This window comes from Oryctolagus cuniculus, chromosome 3, assembly GCF_964237555.1.
Source record: "Oryctolagus cuniculus chromosome 3, mOryCun1.1, whole genome shotgun sequence".
NCBI classification, from domain to species: domain Eukaryota; kingdom Metazoa; phylum Chordata; class Mammalia; order Lagomorpha; family Leporidae; genus Oryctolagus; species Oryctolagus cuniculus.
This window is the reverse complement of record NC_091434.1, coordinates 72,298,523-72,309,551: the sequence shown is the minus strand read 5'-3', so window position 1 is coordinate 72,309,551 and position 11,029 is coordinate 72,298,523. Positions and strand designations below refer to the sequence as shown.

The window sequence follows — 11,029 nt, the reverse complement described above, 5'->3', positions numbered from 1 at the left end:
CCTCTTCTAAAAGTTTGGGTAATTTTATTTCTTCCTTTTTATATTATATTATCTGTTATCTTTACTTGCTGCATTGTCTAGAACTCCCAGTACAATGTTGAATAAAAGTGGAAAGAACAGATATCCTTGCTTTAGTAGTTCTACTCTTTAGAAAAGGGCATTAGATATTTCACCTTTAAATATGGTATGCTACTGACTACAGATTATCTTAGATGTTATGTATGTGCTTGAAATTTTATCATAAAGAGATTCTAAATTTTTTCAAATAGTATTATGCATCTATTGAGATGATCATGTAGTTCTTTTTCTCTTTGTGTCTGTTATTATTGTGAATGACATTAATTTTTTAATATTAAATAATTTTTAATCATTGAAATTAGCCTATGTGATTGTGGTATATTAACCACTTTATATATTGCTGATGGGATTTGTTAAGGTTTTGTTAAGAATTGTTGAATCATGATCTTCTGTATATAAAGAGAATCGAAAAATAATCTTGATGTGAATGGAAGGGGAGAGGGAGTGGGAAAGGGGAAGGTAGTGGGTGGAAGGGGCGTTATGGGGGGGAAGCCATTGTAATCCATAAGCTGTACTTTGGAAATTTATATTCATAAAATAAAAGTTTAAAAAAAAAAAACTGTACTTGGGGCTGGCGCTGTGGCGTAGCGAGTAAAGCTGCCTGCACTGCCAGCATCCCATATGGGTGCCAATTCGAGACCCGGCTGCTCCACTTCTAATCCAGCTGTTATGAGCTGGGAAAGCAGTAGAGATGGCCAAAGTGCTTGGACCCCTGTACCCACGTGGGAGACCTGGAAGAAGCTCCTGGCTTTGGATCAACCCAGTCTGGCCATTGCAGCCATTTGAGGAGCAAACCAGTAGATGGAAGACTCTCTCTCTCTCTTTCTCTCTCTCTCTCTCTGCCTCTGCCTCTCTGTAAAAAAAAAAAAAAAAAAGAAAAAAGAAAAAAGAAAAAAAAAAGCCTACTGTATGCTTAGGGGCGGGTGTTTGATGCAAGTAGGGATGCCCATATTTCCCAGTGGAGTGCAACCTGACTCCTTTCCTGATGCCAGCTTCCTGCTAATGTGCACCCTTGGGAGGCAGCAGGTGATGTTCACAATGATGGGGTCCTCACCACCCATGTAGGAGACTCACATTGAATCTTGGCTCCAGGCCCATTGTTGTAACCATTTGGAAAATGAATCAGTGGATGGACAATCAAACTCACTTGCTCCCTCTCTTTCTCTTTCTTTCTCCTTTATATATCAAGATTTTTTTAAAAAAAAAAAAGTATATATACTTTTGAATAGGTAATGCATACAAAATCCCAAAAGTGGAAAAAGAAACAGAGTACAGAGTCACACTCTCTCCCTTGCCCACACCCAGCCCCAGCACCTCAGTTCTGCTGCAGGAGTCGCAAAGAACCTTTGGAGTGCTTTGTTTTCTCTCCAAGATTCTACCTCCAGAACCTGGCAGTGATTTATAGGAAGCAAATAGAAAGCAGTGATTTATAAAGTAGAGAAAGGACCAAGGTAGAAAAGGCAAATAAATCCTGTGGGTGGCACTTGATTTACAAATGCAAAAATGCCAAACTCATGATTTACCCTGGAGACAAGAAAAACTCTGGACCAGACACTCCAATGTACATTTTAATTGAGATCTATGAGACTGATCAGAGGTAAGTTCAGAAAAAGTAAATGATGGCACATGAATATTAATATAGAGGATCAAATGAAGAGATAATGTCATGTGGGCAAACCTGCATTTGTGAAATTCCTTGTTCTTATGTGTTACTTTTGGTAGTTAAAGCCATAAATCACAGCTGCGGGATGATTCGGCTGCTAATTAGTCATCCATTAGTCATCACTCCCTAGGGCTTATTGGGGAAAAGTAAATTTATGCTACTTTGTTTTATGTAAATCCATCTATTTGATTTTTCTTCGCCATTAACACCAGGAGTTTTAATATTAATATATATGAAACTTGGGCATGCATAATAAACATTAAACACTAGTACTCTGAATACCAACCAGGCTGTTTGTACACATAAAGAAAGTTAATTACGGCCATCTGGATTCAGATTTTAAAGTTAGGTAATTTTTATGAAATGGTAAGAGGTAAAATGCTTATTTTGTACAATTTACAAACCCACAATGTAATTAGTACACACTGAGCATAAAAGTTACCTAAGGTGCTACAAATTAGATCAGCTATTAACAGTAACAGTATCAGTGTGGGCCCCTACTGCTTTGCTACACTTCAAAACAGCCATTAGGACTTCTAAACCAGATAGAATTTTTTTTTCCCATACTGAGGCTTTAGGCAAGGTAATAATTATATATACATACATATATATATATATGTATGTTTGTATATATGCATTCAGGCAAGGTTTTAGAAATCTATCTTTCAGCTTTGGTTACATATGCAAATTAAGAAAACTAATCACTGCAGAAACCAGAAACTAAAATAAGAAGTGATTTAATCAGAATGAGATTGCTTCTACACTTCGCTCTGAGAGTGACTAGTGGGAGGGATGTCATATATTGTAAGCACTGTCCCTGGCTCTCACGTGCCGGAAACGGTGACAGAGACATAACTGCTCCTCTGTAAGCTTAAACAGGCCAAGGGCATCAGAAGTAGGGGTTGGCCTATGTCAAGATATGGCACCTCTGTGGCAGCAGGTCCAGGGAGTCATGTGGCAGCCGCTCTGCCTGACCCCCTGGCGCCTGGAACCCGCCAGCTTGGCTGAGCCCCGCAGCTCGCTCTGGCATGGGTAACAGTAGGCCAGCCACCCAGGTGCTGTCCCTTCACGTTCAGCTTGCTGCGAACATAGTGAAAACTCTCTTAGACGCTCTTGGCACACTTTTCAGAACTCGCCTCATTTTAGAACTTCTGCTCGCCCAAGCTTGTTCTTAACCCTAGGGCACTCAGATTTTATTTTGGGTCCCAAGACTCTCCTTACTTCATCCGTTTATATCTTTTGAACCAACAAATCTCCAAGAAAGGTCTCTAAGTGGCCCCTGGGGACTGCTGCTGCCTGTTCTCGGCTTCCTGCTTGTCAAGGCCACTGTAACTCAGTGTCAGAGGCTTCCGAGGGCATCTGAGCCACGTCCCATTTTAGAGTTCCTGCCAGAAGACAACAAGTTCTTCACCGTTTCGAACTCTGCTTCCTAGTAGCTAAGGATACTGGGCCGCCCATGAGGAATATTTCCTGCCTTGCCTGTGAAGGGCAGCTTGCTAATGGGGTCAGTTTCCCAGCATTTAATGCAATCAAATGAACGCAATGCCTTATTGAACATTTACTTCGCTCTGGGTGCTAATCCGGAAGGAGCTCATTGAGCAGTGTGGGAGGCAGACCATTACACTAATTAGTCTCACCACCAACGGATAAATGACTCAAAACAGGTGTGTGCAAAGGATGGCCGCAACACAAAGGAAAGTGTTTTTTATCTTGCAAAAGGGACACAAGCTGCATTTTGGAAATGAATGCATGTTGGCAGGGCCAATATAAAGACAGAAGGGTCCTGGAGGTATGAAATAACAAGGTACACTGAGACCATCTATCAGTTCTTTTTAAATAATTAAAATTGGGGGGGTGGCAGTGCTGTGGCACAGCAGGTTAAAGTCCCAGCCTGCAGCACCGGCATCTCATATGGACACCAGTTTGAGTCCCGGCTGCTCTACTTCTGATCCAGCTCTCTGCTATGGCCTAGGAAAACAGTAGAAGATGGCCCAAGTCCTTGGGCCCCTGCACCCGCGTGGGAGACCCAGAAGAAGCTCCTGGCTCCTGGCTTCAGATCAGCTCAGCTCCGGCCATTTCGGTCATTTGGGGAGTGCACCAGTGGAATGGAAGACTCACACACTCTCTCTCTCTCTCTCTCTCTCTCTCTGTCTTTCAAATAAATAAAATTTTTAAAAAGTTCGTGGAAAATGGAGTTGAAAGAGAAACTGATTTAAAAAATTAAAATTGGAGCTGGGGCTGCGGTGTAGCAGATTAAGCGGCCACCTGCAGTGCCTGTGTTCAGTCCACGCTGTTCCACTTCCAATCCGGCTCCCTACTAATGCACCTGGGAAAGCAGCAGAGATGGCCCAAGTGCGTGGGCCCCAGCACCCATGTCAGAGACCCAGATGAAGCTCCTGGCTCTTGGCTTTGGCCTGGCCCAGCCCTGGCTATTGTGGCCTTTTGGTGAGTGAACCAGTGGATGGAAGACCTCTTTCTCTCTGTCTTTCCCTCTCTCTTTCTCTAACTCTTTCAAATAAATAAATCTTTAAAAATTAAAATTAGCATAATTGTTATCCTTTAAGAATTTGGGAGGAGGGGTGTGGGTGTTTGGAATAGCAGTTAAGACACTGCTGGGGACTCCTGCATCCCACCCCAGAGTGCCTGAGTTCAAGTTCAGGCTCCTCTTCTGATTCCAGCTTCCTGCTAACGCACACGCTGGGAGGCAGAGGTCACGGCTAAGGTAGTTGGGTCCCTGTCACCCATGTGGAAGACCCAGTTGCCATCTTCAAGCTGACCCAGCCCCAGCTTCCCAGCTATGGAAGATATTTGGGAGAATAAACTAGTGATTCTCCCTCCATGGGTGTGGGTGTGCCTGCTTCTCTGCCATTCCAATAGCTAAATAAAACTTTACTTGTATTTTCTTATTCTGAATCAATACATGGTTTCTTTCAGATGTTAATATTATGCAGATTGACCACTCATAATAATGACATAAGCCAAGATTGACCAAGTCGGAAGGAAAGTAAAAAAATGCCTTGAAGTCTAAAAACAAAAACAAAAGAGGTCAGGAGGAGCTAGAAAGTCAGACTCACCCACAAGCTCAGACTTCAGAAATGTTGAAGTCTGCCTGGTATGAGCCTAGATCTTTTTCTCTTTATAGACACCAGACTAAAATCAGACTTATTATTTTTCAACCTGTTTCTATGTTACTGCACAGAACTAAATGTTTGCTACTCCAGCCTTAGTTTTGGACAGTTAGTACCTATTGTCTGGGCTGAGTGACAGGAGAGCAGGGTAATTAAACACGGATATACTGCAGTCAGATGAGTCCCCGTGAGACCAGTTTCCCTACATGTATTTCAAAATTCAAAATCATACATACCTATCTCAAATGACTGGCATGATGATTAAATAAGTTACTTTTTTAATAATTTTTTTATTTGTTTATTTGACAGAGTTAGTGAGAGAGAGACAGAGAGAAAGGTCTTCCTTCCATTGGTTCACCCCCAAAATGGCTGCTACGGCCAGAGCTATGCTGATCCGAAGCCAGGAACCAGGTGCTTCTCCTGGTCTCCCATGCAGGTGCAGGGCCCAAGCACTTGGGCCATCCTCCACTGCCTTCCCAGGCCACAGCAGAGAGCTGGACTGGAAGAGGAGCAGCCAGGACTAGAAACTGGTGCCCATATGGGATGCCACTGCTACAGGTGGAGGATTAAGCAAGCGAGCCACGGCGCCAGCCCCTTAAGTCACATTTGTAAAACACTTAAAGTACTCCCTGACACATAACAAGTCCTCCAATGGGAGCTGAGACTACCTTAAGGTATTTAACCAGGTCCCTGTTGATGATGTTCACACTGTTTCTGGCTTTCTGCAGGGTTTGTCTTCCAAAGAAGCTTCCAGGGTGGGTGTGTTTGGCACAGTGGTTAATGTGCTGCTTGGGACATTTGCATACCATATTGGAGTACCCAGGTTCAAATTCCAAATCCACTTCCTATTCCAGTTTCTTACGCACTTCAGGAGGCAACAGGTAATGGCTCAAGTACTTGGTTCTCTGCCATTCATGTGTGAGACCTGAACTGAGTTCTGGGCTCATGCCTTTGACCTGGTCCAGCCCCTGCTGTAGCAGGCATTTGGGGAGTGAACCAATGGGTCTCTCTCTCTCTCTCTCTCTCTGCCTTTTTTTTTTTTTTTTTTTTTGACAGGCAGAGCTAGACAGTGAGCAAGAGATAGAGACAGAGAGAAAGGTCTTCCTTTTCTGTTGGTTCACCCCCCAAATGGCCGCCCCAGCCAGCGCGCTGCACTGATCCGAAGCCAGGAGCCAGGTGCTTCTCCTGGTCTCCCATGGGGTGCAGGGACCAAGCACTTGGACCATCCTCCACTGCACTCCCAGGCCACCACAGAGAGCTAGACTGGAAGAGGGGCAACCGGGACAGAATCCAGCACCCCAACCGGGACTAGAACCTGGGGTGCCAGTGCCGCAGGCAGAGGATTAGCCAAGTGAGCCGCGGCACTGGCCTCTCTCTGCCTTTGAGCAAATAAATAAATATTAAAAGAAAAAAAAAGAAATTTCCAAGCCAAGTATTGAATTAGGCTCTTCACATTTGGGCCACTGTTTGTTACCAACTTACCAACACTTGATATGTGTTTACGAGAATTTAATAAATGTGGACCAATGTTGACTCTCCCTAGAGGCAGCACAAAGTGTGATAGATGGAGTCCAGGGCAGTGGCTTCCAGGCCAGGCCCAAAGCGGTTCCATTTCCGGTTTCTCTCTGCAGAGAGGCCATGCCAGGAAGGGGAATGCTGAGCACAGCACGGGAAAGGAAGCCGGAAGCTGATGACCTGGGAGGTCGAAGTGCAAGCCCGAGGAGGAAGGTGCAGCAGGAACACTGCCTGCAGACACATCTGTGGACTAGCACCCAGGGAGGCCTTGGGGTCTAACCTTTGGGTGACCGGAGCGTGGCAGGCCCTCCCTGCTGAGAGGCTTCACTGCATAGACAGTTCTCACCCACCTGCAGCTGCCGCGAAGCGACAGGAACGTGGCTGCACCGCTTTGTGCCTCCTTGATCAGAGGAACTCAGCCCTTTCCTCTCCCTCCCACCAAGGTCTCTGTGTGGAAACCAAGGGCTCAGGGGATTCTCCCATGTGGAAGGACAAGCTCACTCACCTTGACCTGCGCTGACCTCTTTGTCAAGGTGCCTCCCCAGCCTCAGCGGCCGCTGCAGCCAACAGAGAAGCTGGCTCTGCTCCCGCTCTGCCTGTGTTCTTCAGCAGAGCGCGTCTAGGCTGGGTGTGAGAGCCTCTCTCTTCCAAACCCCTCAAGACTTCGGCTCTTTTTCTCTCCCTCTTCCTAATCTCTTTACAACCTGGTCTCCAGGCTGGATTCGAGAAACGGGGAAGCAGACAAACACCAGCCACCCCTCCTGAGTCCTCTCTGATTTATCTCTCCGGTCACTCAAGAACAAATATTGACCCGCCATTGTAGTAGACTGAAGGTGAAACGGATCCGAGTTCTCTGCTCTCTGTCTCTGCCCTTGGCCTTGAGACATTAGCTCCTCCCATTCAGGGGTGGAATCGCCCCCGCCTCCCTGAGTCTGGCCTGGCCCGTGGAGCTGGAATGATGGTGTGTCAGTTCCAAGCCTGCACCTTAGGAGACCTTAAGCTCTTTCACTTATTCTCCTCGCTCCTCTCCCATTTCTGGGGACAGCTGGGGTGGACCACTAGCCAACAGCCAGCCCTCAGCCAGCCGTGTGCCCAGCAGAGCACAAAAAGCTGCTCTGCCAACCCCAGCCAAGATGGGTAAATGGCCTGCTTTTGCATGAGAAAGCTCAGGAGAGACGGGAAAAACCATCCAGGTAATGCACAGTGGTGATGGCCACAGTGGTTGGGTTCTTGCCACTCACACACTCACATGGTAGAGCTGAACTGAGTTCCCAGCTCCTGGTTTTAGCCCACTGGGTGTTGCAAACATTTGAGGAATGAACCAATAGATGTGAGTGCGCTCGCTCTCTCTCTTGTTCTCTCTCTCTCCCTCTTTCTCTTCCTCTCCTTCTCCCTCTTCCTCTTCCTCTCTCCTCTAAAGAATGGAGCAGGCCTTTGGCCTAGTGGTATATGCATTCATGTCTCATATCAGAGTGCCTGGGTTCAACTACCAGATCCAGCTCCTGACTCCATATCCTGTCAATGCAAACCCTGGGAGGCGACGATAATAGCTCAAGTAACTGCGTTTTTGCCGCCCATGTGGAAGATCGGGATGGAGATCCTGGCTCTTGGCTCTGGCCCTAGCTCATCATGCTGTTGCAGGCATTTGGGGAGTGAACAGGCAGATGGACGTTTTCTCTACCGCCTCTCTCTCTCTCTCTCTCTCTGTGTGTGTGTGTGTGTGTGTGTATCTCAATTACATTTTTTAAAAGTTGCTATTCAGGGCTGGCGCTGTGCAATAGCAGGCAAAGCTGCCGCTTGCAGTGCTGGCATCCCATATGGGCACCAATTCGAATCCTGGTTTCTCCTCTTCCAATCCAGCTCTCTGCTATGGCCTGGGAAAGCAGTGAGGATGGCCCAAGTCCTTGGGCCCCTGTACCCACATGGGAGACCTGGAAGAAGCTCCTGGCTCCTGGCTTTGATCGGCGCAGCTCCAGCCATTGCAGCCAACTGAGGAGTGAACCAGCAGACAGAAGACCTCTCTTTCTCTCTCCCTCTCTCTCTCTCTCCCTCCCTCGCTCCCTCTGCTTCTCCTTCTCTCTCTGTGTAACTCTATTTTCAAATAAATAAATAAATAAATCTTTTTTAGAAATAAATAATTAAATAAAGGTTGCTGCTGGCTGATTTCTGGTTCTTTCTATACTTTGGAATGATGAAAAATGAAGTTGAACATAGGCAAATCTGTCTCCAGTTGCTAGCTTAGCCTCTTGGTCCTGTTGGGTACAGAGTGAGGATCAGATTGAGTTAGGCCTAGGGAGGCAGTTAATGCATGCCTTGCTTCCTCATAGCTGTCTCAGGGCATTGTATAGTGAAAGCTCTAGAGGTATAGGTCCCTAGTTCAATACCTGGCCTGGGATTGACAGGGCAGCAGGATATTGATTTGGTGTATGAGTTAAGGGAGGTGGTTGGGGCTTTGGGCTCTGACTGGTTGAGTTGCATATGAGGATACTTCAAAAAACTGCTAGAAAAGTGAAAATAAAGGATAATTTTGGGGGGTGGAGAATGTCGTGGCACAGTGGTCAGCAGAGCCAGTATCCCATATGGGCACCGGTTCAAGACTCAGCAGCTCACTTCTGATCCAGCTCCCTGTTAATGTGCCTGGGAAAGTGGCAGAAGATGGGGTTCAAGTGCTTGGGCCCCTGCACCCACATGGGAAGACCACAGGAGAAGCTCCCCACTCCTGCTTTCTGTCTGGTCTAGCCCCAGTTGTTGTGGCCATCTGGGGAGTGAACCAGTGGATGAAAATCTCTCTCTTTCTTTCTCTCTCTCTCTCTCTCTCTCTCGCTCTCGCTCTCGCTCTCTCTGTCTCTTCTCTCTCTCTCTTTGTAAGTCTGCTTTTCAAATGCATAAATAATTTTTTTTTAAAAAGCATAACTTTATTTTGCGCAAAAATAAATTTTTAAGTTCTTAAGATTTATTTTTATTTATTTGAAAGGCAGAATTACAGAGAGAGGAAAGAGATCTTTCATCTGCTGATTCACTCCCCAAAAGGCTGCAACAGCCAGGGCTGGGCCAGCCCAAAACTAGGAGATCAGAGCTTCCTCTAGGTCTCCCACATGGGTACAGTGGCCCAAGTACTTGGGTCATCTTCTGCTGCTCTCCCAGGCACATTAGCAGGAAGCTGGATCAGAAGTGGAGCAGCCAGGTCTCAATCCAGCATCCAAATGGCTTGCCAACATTGCAGGTGGAGGCTTCACCTGCTACGCTACAATGCCAATTCCGCAAAACTAAATTCTAAGTCCATGCACATGATGGGTCTTTTAAAAAATCCATGGAAATGCATATTATGAAAAAAAATCATGAATTTCAAAATATTTTTTGCCCCAAAATAAGCGTATCCTTTAGGTCCATTTTCTCAGAGGCTTTTGCAGTACCTTCTTATCAAAGGTGGGTCCACAGGCACACTGCTTTCTCTAGGAATTAAGTAACACTGAGAGAGGCAGCCTCTGTCTGGATCCACGGACCCCACGATGTCAGCGAATAGTAAAATACATGCAGAAGACACACAACATGATTAACACAGCGAGTTGAGAGACTGTGAATCCCCCGCCCTGTGATACTGAGGGCCAGACCTACTGGGAACACCTTACCCGCCCTGGGCCTGCTCTCAGGGCCACTGTGTTCAGGACTGAGTGTCCCCACCCCCTCCCAGTATTTACAGAAGTCCTTCTCACCATCTCCCACTGGCTCTTTTGGCCCAGAGAACTTCTTTGCTTTTTTCAGGAAACAAACTGGATGAAAGTCCAGGGCTGGGACTTCCTCCTTGGTATGTTTGACAAGGACTGACGTATGCTGAGCCTTTGAATCCCGGAAGTGTGGGCCCCACCCAACCTTGATTACTGAGTTCAGAATGCTGGATTGGAGGTAGGAAGACAGGAACAAAAACCACTCCAGCATGCGGGACCCACTGGCAGACTGTTCGGTGAGTAACTTGGTGCGATCTGTGTGTTTGTGTGTGAGAGGCAGGCTGGGGGTAGATATGGACATGAATGGATCTGAGACGCTCAGAAACCAAGCACGTTTAGATACTGGCTGTGGCACAACAGTTTGGATTTTGTTCGGTTCAGTATGTAGCAGAGCCTTTTCTAAGAATTGACAAGACAGGTAATTGTCACCTTTCATCCCATGTACTTGGCAAACATTTGAGTGAGTATGGCATTGTATTTGGATCCAGATGGAGGCTGGTTAGAAAACATTGTTAAGGCACACACAAGTGGTGCCAATATCACAAAACCCACGGAATGTCATCAGCCAATGTTTGGCTCTGAGAATGAAGCTAAGGAGGAATGTTTTTGTTTCCCGTGTTGTTTGAGTCAAGGACTGCAGGTCCTAAAGGAAGACAGACTCGCCACCCTACCCAGCCCTCGGTGCCTCTCAGGCTGGCTCACCGGCATGTTTACTCGAGTCCCAGGAGCATTTCCAAAACACAAGGTTGACCAAAAGTCCAAAGACATTGTGAGGTGGTTAGCAGCATGAGCAGAGATGCCGTTCAGGGAACCAGAAGCAAGGGCAGGGAGATACTAGCTTTGGAAATGAAGTGGTTAGGAATCACCAGTTTCTCTCCCCAATAACTAAAATTTCTGACATCAGAGACAAGGGGTTGCAG

General features: G+C 46.4%; 1 protein-coding gene across 2 annotated transcripts in view; it reads left to right on the top strand.

Annotated features, from left to right (window-relative positions):
- Positions 1-10,179: 10,179 nt before the first annotated feature.
- The window catches only part of NOSTRIN (nitric oxide synthase trafficking), a 58,920-nt gene continuing 58,070 nt past the window's right edge, over positions 10,180-11,029 (top strand). Inside the window, exon 1 of one of the 2 annotated variants that reach the window (XM_070070729.1) lies at positions 10,180-10,345. In XM_070070729.1, the coding sequence (XP_069926830.1) occupies positions 10,319-10,345 (27 nt within the window). In that variant the 5' untranslated portion in view covers positions 10,180-10,318. The remainder of the gene's footprint in view (positions 10,346-11,029) is intronic. The other variant, XM_008258703.4, reaches the window with a different exon arrangement.